Source organism: Oncorhynchus gorbuscha, linkage group LG17 (assembly GCF_021184085.1).
Source record: "Oncorhynchus gorbuscha isolate QuinsamMale2020 ecotype Even-year linkage group LG17, OgorEven_v1.0, whole genome shotgun sequence".
In the NCBI taxonomy this organism is placed as follows: Eukaryota; Metazoa; Chordata; class Actinopteri; order Salmoniformes; family Salmonidae; genus Oncorhynchus; species Oncorhynchus gorbuscha.
In genome coordinates, this window is record NC_060189.1 from 8,367,647 (window position 1) to 8,384,079 (window position 16,433).

General features: G+C 41.8%; 2 protein-coding genes across 6 annotated transcripts; one reads left to right on the plus strand and one right to left on the minus strand.

Moving 5' to 3' along the window:
* The first annotated feature begins 4,500 nt into the window (after positions 1-4,500).
* lrr1 (leucine rich repeat protein 1) lies at positions 4,501-10,163 on the plus strand. Of its 5 annotated transcripts, none has more exons than XM_046308910.1 (5): positions 4,501-4,620; positions 4,963-5,280; positions 5,965-6,063; positions 7,807-8,534; positions 8,672-10,163. In XM_046308910.1, the coding sequence occupies exons 2-5, from the start codon at positions 5,098-5,100 to the stop codon at positions 8,925-8,927; spliced, it is 1,266 nt and encodes a 421-aa protein (XP_046164866.1). In that variant the 5' UTR covers positions 4,501-4,620; positions 4,963-5,097; the 3' UTR covers positions 8,928-10,163. The 5 variants fall into 5 exon arrangements, with proteins under 5 accessions (XP_046164866.1, XP_046164862.1, XP_046164867.1 ...); XM_046308906.1 differs by having other exon boundaries at positions 4,518-4,620; positions 4,960-5,280; XM_046308911.1 differs by having other exon boundaries at positions 4,608-4,744.
* On the minus strand, positions 9,390-14,628 carry dnaaf2 (dynein axonemal assembly factor 2). Its single transcript, XM_046308905.1, has 2 exons — positions 10,999-14,628; positions 9,390-10,833 (listed from the first exon to the last, which is right to left on the minus strand). Exon 1 carries the CDS (start codon positions 13,040-13,042, stop codon positions 11,252-11,254), a length of 1,791 nt encoding a protein of 596 aa, XP_046164861.1. The 5' UTR covers positions 13,043-14,628; the 3' UTR covers positions 9,390-10,833; positions 10,999-11,251.
* Between the last annotated feature and the right edge of the window lie 1,805 nt (positions 14,629-16,433).

Genomic DNA, 16,433 nt, shown 5'->3' on the forward strand with positions numbered 1-16,433 from the left:
ACTCTGAACTATCCATTCTAACCACTGCAGAGAGAGAGAGAGAGAGGCCGGACAAACTCCAACAGAAACAAACTTTCCAACAGAGATCAGGACGACACACTGAGCGTAAATATATATATTGATTGCAATTATTCCCGAATGAGTGAGCATTCATGTGCAAATGATTATCATTTCAATTGTTATAATTATCAACTCTGTAGTGTCTTACCTCAGTCGACCCCCCACTTCCCTTTTGTCCACCAAGCCGTGATACCGGTTTAGCCAACTAGGGCACATCCAATATCATTTCCTTGTAACTATATCTACTGTTTGTTTATGCATTTCTGTGATTTATTTAGTAAATAAATTATTTAAGACAATTGATGTATGGATCACTCATAGTGAAGACTGGGTTCGTGCAGATAACCAACAATTTACGACGTTTGGAATGAGACTAACGTGAGGTAAAGAATAATTCATTAATGAGAAGACTAATTGATCAGATAATAAAATATCTGAAAGTTATATTAGGAAAATTATTACTTTGTAATCTGAATATTTTCCTTGGTGCCCCCACTTCCTAGTTAATTACAGCTACCTGATTTAATTAATCACAATTACAGAGAATTGATTTGCTAAACTAAAAATAAGTCACCAGTTTAATGATGCCAAAGACACGACAAGAGCTCTTCTGTATACCACCCCTACCTTGTCACAACACAACTGATTGGCTCAAATGCATTAAGAAGGAACTTTTAACATGGCACACCTGTTAATTGAAATGCATTCCAGGTGACTACCTCATGAAGCTGGTTGAGAGAATGCCAAGAGTGTGCAAAGATGTCAAGGCAAAGGGTGGCTACATTGAAGAATCTCAAATATAAAATGTATTTTGTTTAAATTTTTTTGGGTTATTACATGATTCTATATGTGTTAATTTCATAGTTTTGATGTCTTCACTATTCTACAATGTAGAAAAGAGTAAAAATAAAGAAATCTTAGGCTTGTGTGCGGATGCTCGGCCATGGAAACCGGTTTCAATGAGCTCCCGACAAACAGTTCTTGGAACTCGGTAGTGAGTGTTGCAACCGTTTTTTACGAGCTACGTGCTTCAGCACTCGCCGGACCTGTTCTGTGAGCTTGTGTGGCCTACCACTTTACGGCCGAGCCGTTGTGGCCCCTAGACGTTTCCACTTCACAATAACAGCACTAACAGTTGACTGGAACACCAGACATTTGACTGCCACGTTGAAAGTCACTGAGCTCTTCAGTATGGGCCATTCTACTGCCAATGTTTGTCTATGGAGATTGCATGACCGTGTAGGCGATTTTATACACCTGTCAGCAACAGTTGTGGCTGAAATAGCCGAATCCACTAATGGTGTCCACATGTTTGGTCATGTAGTGTGTGTGTGTGATTATTATAGCTCAGTGGTTAGGTCATGGGATAACATCTTAACGCTGAGCGAGATTTATGCTGTTTGACTCTGCTCACTTCATAAATCATAATATTTTGATCAACTGTGAATGAAATAACTTCCTTTATGTGTGTTTGTAATTGTCGATGTCTGATAAACCGTTTGTGAGCATGTCTCTCTGAGGGAGAGTGGGGTGTTCTCCATGGCTACGGTAGAGATGCTTTCTCTCACTGCGTTCTGTCTCGCTCTCTCGATTTGACGAAAATAAAATAAACCTGAATATGTTTAAACCTCAAGTTCTTCGTAACAATTTGATATGCAGCCATTGAGAATGCATTTAAACGTGCAGATGCGACCAGAGATAAACCACTATGTGCCAAGATGTCTTTATCAAGTCTGTGGGTGAGGGGGGAGAGAAACATTGGTTGGTGACTGTCTCTCCCGCTTACACACGAGAGAGAGGAAAGGAGGAGAGGACTACTGGCTGATAAATTCACTCAGCTTTTACTACCAGTGTACACACACACACACACACTGTCGGAAGGGTAAAGGTTTGGTGAGTTCAGCATAGGTGTTGGAGGAGTTGTGAAAGGGAATTTACCAGTTGAAAGTGTATAGGCATTGGAATGCATTGAATAGTATATTGCTATGGTTTTTAAAAAGTAGAAATAGTATCAAAAAGATCATGTAGTCTGAAGCCGCCTGTAAGGTTATTTGGTGTCTCTAGCTCAAAGGGTTTAGAGCAGGGGTGGGCAGAAGAAAAATATGAAGACTATTTTCAGTCGAATTACATAAGTGTTTAACTGTTACAAGCACACTAAAACCCTGAAAGTATTACCGCTGGTTAGTTCAGTAGCATGTGTGCGACTATACATAACATAACTTAGGTGGTTAAAGACTCATTTGTCAACCATTTACTGTGTGCAACATGACATTTGTTTTATACACATAAAATATATGCAAATTCACTGTTCATTTATGTACATATTTCATGTTGATAGGAGCATCCTATCTTGATAATTGAGTTTCTGTTTATTAACCTTAGTCCACCTGTCGGGCTCGTGCAGTGGAGGCGATCTTCTTGGTCTATACTGAGCCTTGTCTCAGGGTAGTAAGTTGGTGGTCTGTTGTTATCCCTCTTGGTGTGAGTTTATATCCTGCCCGGTTGGCCCTGTCCTGGGGTATCGTCAGATGGGGCCATAGTGTCCCCCCCCCAGCTTCCAGTATCTATGCTGCAAAAGTCTATGTGCCGGGGGCTTGGTTCAATCTGTTATCTGGTGTAATTATCCTGTCTTATCTGGTGTCCCGTTTCAATTTAAGTATGTTCCTTCTAATTCTCTCTCTCCCCCTCTCCCTCCCCTCCCGGGGGACCTATCTGGGCTGATGACTCCTGGCTGTCCCCAGTCCACCTAGTCGTGCTGTAGCAACACCCACCTGTAGCACGTGCTCCAGCTCTCTGGTCACCCCCAAAGCCAATTCCTCCTTTGGTTGCCCCTCGTTCCGGTTCTCTGCTGCCAATGACTGGAACGAACTACGAAAATCTCTGAAACTGGAAACACTTATCTACCTCACTAGCTTTAAGCACCAGCTGTCAAATCTACCATTTCAGTGTTTTACTTGCTATATTGTATTTACTTCACCACCATGGCCTTTTTTTGCCTTTACCTCCCTTATCTCACCTCATTTGCTCACATTGTATATAGACATATTTTTCTACTGTATTATTGACAAGCATTTCGCTACACTCGCATTAACATCTGCTAACCATGTGTATGTGACAAATAAAATTGGATTAGATTTGATTTGACTATGTTGGTTTTACTCCATGTATAACTGTTGTTGTATGTGTCAAACTACTTTGCTTTATCTTGACCAGGTCGCAATTGTAAATGAGAACTTGTTCTCAACTTGCCTACCTGCTAAAATAAAGGTGAAATAAATCAATAAAAATACCTGTCGCAAGATCCACTAGTTTATGTTTATTTACGAAACCATCTCAGGCCTCACTCCCCCCTATCTGAGATATCTACTGCAGCCCTCATCCTCCACATACAACAGCTGTTCTGCCAGTCACATTCTGTTAAATGTCTCCAAAGTGCACACATCCCTGGGTCGCTCCTCTTTTCAGTTCGCTGTAGCTAGCGACTGGAACGGGCTGTAAAAAACACTCACTGTCCAGTTTTATCTCCATCTCTTTGTTCAAAGACACAATCATGGACACTCTTACTGACAGTTGTGTTGGCTTCACGTGATGAATTGTCTACCTTCTTGCCCTTTATGCTGTTGTTTGTTCCCCATAATGTTTACCATGTTTTGTGCTGCTACCATGCTGTGTTATGAGTTGCTGCCATACTATGTTGTCTTAAGTGCCTCTTTATCTAGTGATGTGTGTTTTTGTCCTATATTTTTAATCCCAGACCCCGTCCCTGCAGGAGGCCTTTTGCCTTCTGGTAGACCGTCATTGTAAATAAGAATTTGACTTGCCTAGTTATATTTATTTAAACCTTAATTTTTATTTTTAAGTTAATGGTAAAGCCTACAGACATGAAACAAAGTGCACTGTGCTTCTGATAGTCTGTATAATTTGGTATGCTCCCTTTATCTCTAAAAGCAATGTTTATTTACACAGTAACACCCTAGTCAGTTTGAAAGAAACACCTCTGGTGGGAAAATGCGGATTTGAGAATATTCACATTAAATCTGCCGACAATTGGATGGAAATCTAGCTATTGAAAGCAATTATGGTGTTATTTTCTACACAGAAGATCATACACAATTATTGTCTGGCCTGGTTGCATTTGAGACTTCAGTGTTGATCATCCGAAAGAAGCGCCATTCAACCAATTTAATGGCATTCATACCGCTCATTACTTTTATTTAGAAATTTCACAGAATGTTGAGAACCGGAGGTAGGTGCTAAGAAAAAAATTGTCATGGCTAAAATGGTTCTAGGTTTTGTCAGAGTTGACTTTGTAGCAGGTTAGGATAATTAGATTACGGTTAAGAAAGGGGTTAGATTAAAATCAAATTCACAACAACAACAAAAAAATCGACTTTTTGACGTTAATAATTTGACAAAAGCTGCACCCTTCTTGCCACAACCAAAGAAAATATTCTCAAACAAAATCACGTCTGCGCATGTGTACGTTTATCAGTTCTCTTCGCGCGTTCGATCCTCTGGGTAGCTACGTTTCCTTGTTGTTCTTTGGGTCCATGTTGACAGGTTAGTTTGCATGCTAGAGAGAACTTGCATGATTTTTTTTGTCAACTCTTGTATTCCATAACGGTCCGGTAAAACGTTTGAAACATTTCGTTAGTTCTGTTGTCATAACTTGCAGTTTGCCAACGTAAGTGTATATTATGCTGTGCTACCTTTTTTAGCAACTAACCTAGGCAGCTATCTAACTACGTTCGTTGTCTGGCTGAGTGTGCTAGCAGATAACAGATGTCCTTGTATTTGACTTAGCTACAAACTAGCTATAAAAACTCAAGGTTGAGACATCTTGCTAGCAAAGTAACTTAGTGGCGTGACAATGGCTAACGTTACCTTTTTTTATGCCAGCAGGTTGTGTTAAACGAAAACCATACATGGGATCAAACTGCCCGTTTGGTTTGGAAAAACTTTCTTGAACACATTTATTTATTGGGATATATTTACAGAACTAACACAGGTCACGCATTTATTTATACACCTCGAGCAATGAAGCTTCAGTGCGACGTCGAAGTCGTGAACCGGATGCTTCCCACGTATGGGATGAAAAACAGAGGAAAGGGAGCAAGGGCTGTGCTGTCTATTGGGAGACATGTGGACAAGACCACACAACGCCACAACATTTATCTAATGATCTGTACAGCAAAGGATAGGACAGGAACGAAATATAAGGTTAGTATCTAGCTATTTGTTTATTTAACTACTTGGCTAGTTGTCTAGCTATGTATTCTATGTTGTACAGGTATACCCCCAAGTACACAGGATGAATCATCCATCTTCTTGACATTGTTAATTGGTATAGCTACTTTTCAAATATATGATGACTTCATTGTGGCATTTGATTGAAATCCATTATCTCAGATAACTTGGAGGAAAATTAACAAGGGTTGTGCTAAACTATTTGGGGTATTTTTTTTTCCTTCATACACTGTTGCTATTAGGTCAGGAAATTGCCAGGGACCTCAAGATACGATATTATCGCGATACTTTGGCGCCGAAATCACATGTATTGCAATTCGATATTGCTCACCATATGTCTGCTGCAGAGGGACAAGAGAGACATGAGAATGAGTATTGATCAGTCATGGAAATAAAAGTGCTGAAAACGAATTGGCTCCCTATTTAAAAAGAAGAAGCTGGAGAACAAGCTATGAATGACAAATACTGGAGTTTTGGTGCAGATACAACAAGATAAAAGGGCCTAAATATAGTTTGTGGATTTTCCCTTTTAATGGACATTAATAGTGTGTGGTCTTGCATGAACGAGTCACCAGAAATGCTAGGTAACGAATCCACCATCACTTTGTTTTTTTGTTCCATGTCTTACTCTAATGTGTGTACCTACTTCCTCTACAGCTAAAAGAAAACATTGAAACATTCTTCACCAGGTTTGTTGAGGAGGGCAAAGCCACTGTGAGACTGAAGGAGCCCGCTGTTGACATCTGCTTGAGCAAGGTATGGCTCTAGACATTTTTGTATGGCGGAATCTGATCTCCAATGAAATGTAAATGTAAAAAGGATAATTTAAAAAATATATAATTTTGGCCTTCAGGTTCATATGCTACTTACATTTCTGCTGGAAAAGTAGAGCGCTTACACTGAAATAAATCATTTTAGGGCATGCATATTAAACAGTTAACATGACCCAACATATAGAATGTTGCATTGCTGTATCCTCCCAGCCCTAATTAGGATTTTCAATCATTTCCGATGCTTAAAATAATAATTGCATAATACACTGAGTGTACAAAACATTAGGGACACCTTCCTAATATTGAGTTGCACCCCCTTTTGCCCTCAGAACAGCCTCAATTCATCAGGCCGTGGACTCTACAAGGTGTCGAAAGCGTTCCACAGGGATGCTGGCCCATTTTGACTCTAATGCTTTCCACAGTTGTCAAGTTGGCTGGATGTCCTTTGCGTGGTGGCCTATTCTTGATACACATGAGAAACTGTTGAGCGTGAAAAACCAAGCATCATTGCAGTTCTTGACACTCAAACTGGTGCACCTGGCACTTACCCAGCTCAAAGGCACTTAAATATTTTGTCTTGCCCACCCTCTGAATTGCACACATACACAATCTTGTCTCAAGGCTTTAAAAATCATTCTTTAAAATGTCTCCTCACCTTCATCTACATTGATTTAAGTGGATTTAACAAGTGACATCAATCCATAACTTTCGCCTGGATTCACCTGGTCAGTCTGTCATGGAAAGAGCAGTTGTTCCTAATGTTTTGTACACTCTGTGTGTATCTTAGTCTAATATTTATGCATTAGCCAGACTTGTCTGAATGTGGGGAGCATGCTCTGTAAATGAGCAGCTGTTTCTCCCAAAGGGTGACAATGGCTCTAGGCTGTATTAGGTCAGTGTTGACCTTTCCCCTAGATCTTGAAACAAATTTTCAACCCATCACACACACAGGCTGTGGTGCGTACAGCTATGGTGATACACAAATGGAACCAGGCTAGCATTGTGAGAAGGACTCACTAGGCAATCCTTTGTTGTGTTAATAACATCTCATGTGTATTGTAATCTTTTTGTAATTAAATGTTTCATCTTGTGCTAGCACAACTAAGACCAAAGATATCTGTGTCATGGGAACAAATGTAGGCCTAATACAATATGATGAAATCTGTGGGTTGTTAGTTACATTATAAATTGGATGGTACGAGCCCTGAATGCTGATTGGCTGACAGCCATGGTATATCAGACTGTATACCACGTGTATGACAAAAGTTATTTTTACTGCTCTAATTACATTGGTAACCAGTTTATAATAGCAATAAGGCTTGGCCTATAATAAGACAAGTAAAAATGCACAATTAAGCAATAAGGCATGAGGGGTGTGGTATATGGCCAATATACCATGGCTAAGAGCTGTGTCCAGGCACTCTGCGATGTGTCGTGCATAAGAACAGCCCTTAGCCGTGGTATATTGGCCATATACCACACCCCCTCATGCCTTATTGCTTAATTATGCATTTTACGTGTCTTATTATAGGCCAAGCACTTTTCCCACCATCGTGAATGTTTCTCTGAAGGATAGATGGCAAATGTGTCAACTTTGATATGGAGGGATTTATAAATAAATGCAATCCCTCTCATGTAACGCTCAAATTGTTTGATAGCAGGTACGATAAGAGCTGTTGTATTGACTGTTAACCACTAGTGACATCGGTCTTCTTTTGAGTTTCAGGCTGATGCTAACAGCTTGAAGAACTTCCTCTCGGCTGCTCGGTTGGCTCACAGAGGAAATGACATGGACAGCCTGCCTCTCTCTACACTGACGCCCGTCCGAGCCAGGGATGTGGAGAAGCCCAAGAAGAAGCTGACTATTGTATCCAAGAAGGACTATCCATTGACCTCCAATTTTCCCTACTCATTAGAGCAGCTACAGGTGTCCTACTGCAAGCTCTCACGGGTGGACATGCGAATGCTATCCCTCAAGGCACTGCGCAGACTGGACCTCAGTAATAACAACATAAAAAAACTTCCTGACACTATCGGTGACCTGGGCTGCCTGGCTGAGCTTATTCTCCACAACAACCACTTAGAGACCTTTAGTGAAGCACTCTGCCTGTCCAGCCTCCAGCGCACACTTCAACACCTCGACCTGAGTCAGAACCGCCTGCAGGCCCTGCCGCCTCACTTCTGCCAGCTGCGAGAGCTGATCAACCTCAAGATGGACAACAACGGACTGGTGTGGCTGCCTTTTCACATCAGCCATCTCTCCAAGCTGCGCTTTTTGTCAGCTGCACACAATCAGCTGGCCCTGCTGCCAGGGGACTTCCGAAAGTTAAATCTGGAGAACCTGGACCTGTTTGGTAATCCGTTCGCCCATCCCAACCCACTGGACCACACCATCCAGCTCACCTTCCCCCTGACACTGCAGGAGATGGCCGCCAGGGCTGTGGCCAACCTCAGGTTAGTCCAATTATTCCTTTCAACATTTCAACCCATTTACGTGCTTTTACCTTGTTTGTAAGTTTAAACGTGTAGTATCACGTAAAGTTTTATGCAATATTTGAGCCTAAGTTATGTTTTGTGTTTACGTCACATAGAATCCCGTACGGGCCTCATCTCATCCCTGCCCACCTTTGTCAAGACCTGGAGGTTGCCAAGACCTGTGACTGTGGCTGTACCTGTGTGAACTACTACATCAAAACAGCAGTCAGCATGAATCTGCATCTGGTGTCTCACACTGTGGTTTTGGTAGATGACATGGGAGGAACAGATGCACCGGTGCAGCATCACTTTTGCTCCCTATCATGTTACTCTGAGTTCCTAGACCAATGCCTTCAGCGAGGCCTGGGATGATTTAAGTCCCTCAACTGTTCCACAGAAATCAGTACCGTAGCTAGGTTTCCATCCAATTTGCGACAGATTTTAATTTAGAATATTCTTAAATCTGCATAAAAATTTTAAAAAAGATGCTTGTTTTCCCACTAGAGATGTTTCAATCAAATTGACATTTTTTTGCGGTTAAATGCTGTGTGATGACGTAGTGCACATAAAAATAACTTTTCATTGTTAAATCCCATGTACAGAATGTGAAAACACAAGTTAAATGGGTTTCCATCGTATTGTCAAGTCTACTGATGGGTTTTGTCACAAATGTTGCGTTATACAGCAAATGTACCCACTCTGGTCTTGGCATGTGCTCTCTAGCCAACAGCTCACAGACACAGGGCAGGTAGGCTACCTACATGATGAGATTTTATTTTGGAGCAGAGTGATATTATTTGTCAAATGGCAGGCAAGCATCAATCATCATGTCACCAGAATAAGATCGTCAATACTTCAAGCTCAACACTGTGCTCTTTCACCACCCTGTGAAGTTCATAAGTTAGTTCATCTGTAGCTTAATAAATGCATGGTTTCCCGAGTTGTAGTGGGAGGAACACACAAAATATCATCACGTGACTCCCAAGTTTACTTCGATGTGATGGTTATTGTATCAATATTTTCACATAAAGGCGTTTCGACTAATTTCTCACATAATTAATTTTAGACACAAAAAGATCCCACCATGTCAAACAAATAATTGGTATTGGTATTTATAGAATTGTAACGGCATTTCCTGTTTCCATCAGCCCAGTTGTAACTTTTTTCCATGCATTAGGTAATTAATCCGCATGAAATGGTCGGATGGAAACGTGGTTAATGCTTTTGTTATTATTATGAAGGCAATGGTGACCAGCCAGTGTAGGGCAATTGTGACCAGCCAGTGTAGACTGTAATGTAAAGGGCAGTATGAACTCTTTGGTCATTGGACCCAACACGCATCTCAGAACTTCTTATGTAACCACTGATTGGACATGTGCTGATGTTCAGACATTTTGCATTCAAGTGTGTTTCACCATCAGTGGTACAGATTGAGAAACCTAAAATGACAATTAGTAGTTTATATTTGTTTAAACAATGTGTGTTTGTGTATATAAACATTTTTATATGTTTGTGGAATTCAAAAAATGTTTTATTTTTTACTGTATTTTTTAACAGTCCGTTACTGTTTTACAAGTTTGAAAGGAAATTAAAGAAACTATCCATATCTATCATTGTCTCAATTAGTTTCTGAAGGTTTAAAATGATATTTGTCATCTGTTTCCATTTTTTAAACCTTTATTTAACTAGGCAAGTCAGTTAAGAACAAATTATTATTTTCAATGATGGCCTAGGGGGGTTAACTTCCTTGTTCAGGGGCAGAATGCCATTTAAATACTTTTTTTCCTATTGCCCTCAATTGGATAAAAGGACTTTAGGTTTTCACGCAAGACCTCAACGGATTGAATTAGCAACAAACTTCATATCGTATCTTTGTGACGGAGCAAGTACCTTGACAGGAGACTCAGTCCAGGTCATAGATAAAGGAGTTTTGAAAAACGAAACCAGCAGATGTAGTATGATCACAAATGACCACCTCTTGTCCATGCTGGTTGATTTCTGTCAGCAGTACTTGCTGTGGTCTCATATCACAGTCCTGAAAGGTCTGCTCAGCAGGCAGGTCATCTTCCTCCTGAGACTGAGCCAACTGCACATGCTCACTGAATTGCAAAGTCTTCTGTTTATCCTTAGTTGAAGCTTGACTTTCAACTATCTCTTCGATCTTGGGGGATGAGCAGTCTTTGGCCTGGTCATTGTCAAGATTGGATGGGATGACCATTGGTGCAGTGTTAGATGGGTCATCTATTCTCTCGGTCAGGGATGATGGGTCTGTTTCCACCTAAAAGAAAAGTAATTGTCACAGTGGATGTTGGGGTTAGTAACAGCACTGATGAACAGAAGCCTAACGGTGCAACAACAACAGGGTCAGCTTTTGCTACACATACACTATAATAGTACATTTTTCTTCTACTGAATGAATGTTAACCTAAAGATGATGGCTCACCTCATCATGTAAATTATTGTCATCTGACTGTCCCTCATTCTGGTCAGTGCACCCAGTCTTGCCATCAAACTCAGTGGGCTCTGAAGCTTTAGCTTGGTGTGATTCACCACTTTTCAGTTTGTGTTGCTTGTCCTCCTCAATGTCACCAGACTGTTCAGAAAACTCTATCTTGTCTTCCAGGACTGAGATTAGTTGATTTTCAGACCGGAGTGATGTGGCATTTCCAGAGTGAACGTCTTCTGAGATGTCCCCTTCATTGCAACCACTGTAGTCGGGGGTATCTTCTTTGCCAAGTCTGTTGTGGTCGGGGGTATCTTCTTTGCCAAGTCCGTTGTGGTCGGGGGTATCTTCTTTGCCACGTCCTCTGTGGTCGGGGGTATCTTCTTTGCCAAGCCCGTTGTGGTCGGGGGTATCTTCTTTGCCACGTCCTCTGTGGTCGGGGGTATCTTCTTTGCCACATCCTCTGTGGTCGGGGGTATCTTCTTTGCCAAGTCTGTTGTGGTCGGGGTATCTTCTTTGCCAAGTCCGTTGTGGTCGGGGGTATCTTCTTTGCCACGTCCTCTGTGGTCGGGGGTATCTTCTTTGCCAAGCCCGTTGTGGTCGGGGGTATCTTCTTTGCCAAGTCCGTTGTGGTCGGGGGTATCTTCTTTGCCAAGTCCGTTGTGGTCGGGGGTATCTTCTTTGCCAAGTCTATTGTGGTCTGGGGTATCTTCTTTGCCACGTCCACTGTGGTAGGGGTATCTTCTTTGCCAAGTCCGTTGTGGTCGGGGGTGTCTTCTTTGCCACGTCCACTGTGGTAGGGGGTATCTTCTTTGCCAAGTCCGTTGTGGTCGGGGGTATCTTCTTTGCCATGTGTTGCGTCTTCCGACTGCGCTGCGTTTACACAACTATTCTCAAAATCCTCTTCACCATCATCATTGACAAGCTGCCGGCCAGACACTTCAGCGACTGTTGGCTCCTTCAGAGGTAGAACAGGTAAAGTAACAACCAGTTGTTTCTTTTGCTTGTTGAACTTTGCCTCTCCCTTGTTTTCATCCACTGGATATGCCATCGGCACCTCTAGTCTGTAAGCTGGTTTCTTGGATTCCAAACTGACAAGTCTTTCAGTCACATCTAGATCAGCATCCGCAACAGATCTAAGCAAAGGCAAATCAATAGTGATGACAATCTCTTTAGGGCGTGGGCTCTGAGCCGAATCTCTTGAACACCTGAAATCTTGCAAATCAATGAATGATCTGTATTTTAGAGTGTAATGTGGTTTCGTTGGCTTCTTGGGTGAATTGACATTTTGTTGTCTCTGGCTGATCTGGGTGTCGGACTGAATCTCGGCCTTCGGTATGGGGCTCTCCTTTTGATTTGTTGCCGTATTTGGTTGCTTTTCGTCGGGGTAGGGGAACGAGAGATGATTGTCAAGTGGTGAAGGTTTTTCCTTGGCAGGTTGACCAGGTAAGGGCTTGCGCATGACGGCAGCGTGTGGTGTCCCTTTGTATTTGATTTTCAAAACTCTTACATTGTTTTTGTCTAGCTTCACTTTGCCCCCATTCTCGACAGCCTCAACAGCAGTGTTGTCAACCATTTCCATAAATCTTGGGTTGTTTCCAGCCATGTGAATAGTGTCTGGATGAAACACAACATCATAGATTGTGTACTTATTCCCCTTTGCATCCCTGTCTGGCGTTCCAGGTGTCAAGCTGTGGGGTAGTGACCAATGCTGCCCTACTCTGCCAGCCTCGTCTACCCTCCTAAACTCAGGTTTACGAATCATGTCATTGCTGCAGACATTGATGAAGCACTTCTGCCTACCGTCCATACTCGTCTTCAGGGCTCGGTAAGGTTTGGGGTGGACAAATTGAATGTCCACGCCCCTCTCTTGTTCTAACAACTTGATTTCTTCCTCATATTTCTTCTTATTCTCTGGCTTTGATATTTCCTCTGCGTATTCGTGCAGCATCTTTCTGAACTCCTCATTTTGAAAAGCCTTGGTAAAGCGGCCCATTTCATCCGGTGTCATATTCAGGTCCTTGAGTTTGGAACCGAACTCCATATTGGTGCGAGAAGCCACAAAGTCTTTTCACTCTTGTAGCTAGCTTTGATATCCCAGCACAAAACAACAACTTTACTACAATGATTTGAAGGTGTTACACGAAATATGAACAGATATTATACAGCAAATCATTCGCAACCTGCCAAAAGTAAAGTTTCTCAGTACTTTTGAGTTGTTTGTAGACTAGGTTACCACGGAGTTGTGGCGTAAACGCAGGAGCAAGCTGCCGAGTGTCTTGTGTGTTGACGAAACCATGGCAACAAGGCAGCGCAGCAGCCAGGTACTGGAGAGGGCTCGTCCACTCGCGTGGCGTTTGTGTAATAGCCATAATACAACTTTAACGAATTCACATTTTTATGACTGTCTTCAAAAGTTGTTATTATAATGTTGTTATTATAAAGTGGTGGCCAAAACAAAGTTGTAAAAATTATGATATCAAACATTACAACAGTCTTGTTTGCAGGCAGAAAACACACCCATTCACAGTCATAATATAAAATAAACTGTAAAGCATAAAAAATATATATGGATACATAATGATAATTAACTACAATCTTCTGGAAGATAAATCTTCCCACATACCCTGCAGGCCTTATCAACAGTAATACGTGGAACATAGAGTATGAACTATGAACTCTGTATTATCAATTTACTGTAGTCTACTATTGATAATTTCCCACTAATATTTACATATGAAAATGCTATATTTTCCTAGATGTCCGAAAAAAGGACATTATCCTCTGTACAGCTGGCAGTAGTTTTGGGGGCATACATGGAAGCTGTTTTTGAAGCAGCTTGCAGTTCTTCACATTCTTGGCTATGTAATCCTCACATATCCTGTGGAGAAAAAAAAAATGTTTTAAAGAAGAGTGAAAGTGTCAGCTAAGAGGGCAGGGCACCGCATGCATTTGGAAGATGTAGCTTAGTATACTAATCTACGTTATAGCATCCATGTAATGGCAAACAGTCAACATGATTTCCAAAATATCAAAGTATGTTCTAGCTGAGACAGATTCTCCCTCATTGAACGAATGATCATAATTGATTAGTTACCGAAGGAGGTGGTAGGGCTGGATCTGGAAAACAAGTACATCATTGCAGTGACCCTGAAGAAAGGTGATTGTAAAAAAAAAAAAAGTGAATTGTGTCATAAACAATTCTTTATATACGCCATCACAACAGCTCCTTGTAAAGGTGTTCCATAACTCATAATCCATATGTTCCATATCTCATAATCCATATGTTCCATAACTCATAATCCACATGTTCCATAACTCATAATCCACATGTTCCATAATTCATAATCCATATGTTCCATAACTCATAATCCACATGTTCCATAATTCATAATCCATATGTTCCATAATTCATAATCCATATGTTCCATAATCCATCATAAATGAATGCTGTATGGACCCTTTCTGTTTATGAATTTGAATAATATATGCTTTAACATAATACCAGGCAATCTCCTTCCTGTCAGAAATGGTAAAATCATCCCAATGACGAAGGTGCATAAAGATGGAAGAATTCACATACACTACATGACCAAAGGTATGTGGACACTTGCTCGTCAAACATCTCATTCCAAAATCATGGGCATTAAAATGGAGTTGGTTCCCTGCTTTGCTATAACAGCCTCCAGTCTTCTGGGAAGGCTTTACACTAGATGTTGGAGCATTGCTGCAGGGACTTGCTTCCATTCAGCCACAAGAGCATTACTGAGGTTGGGCACTGATGTTGGGCGATTAAGCCTGGCTCGCAGTCGGCCCAAAGGAGTTCGATGGGGTTGAGGTCAGGGCTCTGTGCAGGCCAGTCAAGTTTCTCCACACCGATCTCGACAAACCATTTCTGTATGGACCCCGCTTTGTGCACAAGGACATTGTCATGATGAAACAGCAAAGGCCCTTCCCCAAATTCTTGCCACAAAGTTGAAAGCACAGAATTGTCCAGAATTTCATTGTATGCTGTAGCATTAATATTTCCCTTCGCTGGATCTAAGTGTCCTAGCCCAATCCATGGAAAACATCCCCAGACCATTATTACTCATCCACCAAACTTTACAGTTAGCACTATGCATTGGGGCAGGTAGCGTTTTCCTGGCATCCGCCAGACCCAGATTTTTCTGTCGGACTGCCACATGGTGAAGCGTGACTCATCACTCCAGAGATCTCTTTTCCACTGCTCTTGAGTCCAACGGCGGCAAGCTTTACACCACTCCAGCCGACACTTGGCTTTGCGCATGGTGCCCTTAGGCTTGTATGCAGCTGCTTGACCATGGAAACCCATTTCATGAAGCTTCCAATGAACAGTTTTTCTGCTGACGTTGCTTCCAGAACTCGGCAGTGAGTGTTGCAACCGAGGACAGGCGATTTTTAGGAGCTTCAGCACTCGGTGGTCCCGTTCTGGGAGCTTGCGTGTCCTATCACTTCGCGGCTGAGCCGTTGTTGCTTCTAGACATTTCCACTTGACAATAACTTCATATAAAGTTGACCAGAGCAGCTCTAGCAGGGCAGCAATTTGATGAACTGACTTGTTGGAAAGGTGGCATCCTATGACAGTGCAAAGTTGAAAGTCACTGAGCTCTTCAATAAGTCCATTCTACTGCCAATGTTTGTCTATGGAGATTGCATGGCTGTGTGAAAAAAAAAGAGTAACCGACAGGCTTGTACAATATGGCAAACTTATCAAACGAGGCATTTGTCGTAAGTACATGGGGGGCCGCAATCTTTATGCACCTTCACCATTGAATGATTAGATACGTTCCCTGTATGGTTTCCATAATACTCACTGTGTCTACAAGGAGGATGTAGTCGCAACCACCCCCAAACACAATGACATCAGAGTCCTTCCCTTGGCACGCTATGTGCCACAACATGAGGGTTGAAAGTAAATAAGATGGAGACTTTAAGAGCCAGGTTAATCATTCAAATCTTCGTAGGAACATCGTTAAATCTCCGAGCTGTTTCCCAAAACCATCGTTATTAACATTGCACTTGAAAACGCTCGTAATCTAACGCCTGTAATCTAACGCCTGTCTCAGACCTTTCATAGTACAGCTAACACTTCAAACACGCTGACAGTGTATTTGCATTTTGGTACACCAGAATTACTTTAATTTCCAATGAAACGCTGCGTATGCCTTGCAGCACTGCATTGCAGAGACAGTTGCAATGCGTTTGGTGTGGTGCATACGTTGGGTTTAGCGAACATATGCTTCAAACTGTATGCGTAGATGGCTTGACAGAAATGGTAACAGAAGGTGAATGTTGAACTTTTGTTGCATACATTTCCAGATGATGCTGCATACTATTTTGCGCAATGACTGTCAGGACCTGGTTACGAACCCGGGTCTCCGGAGTGAGAAACAGTCACTTAACCAACTGAGCCA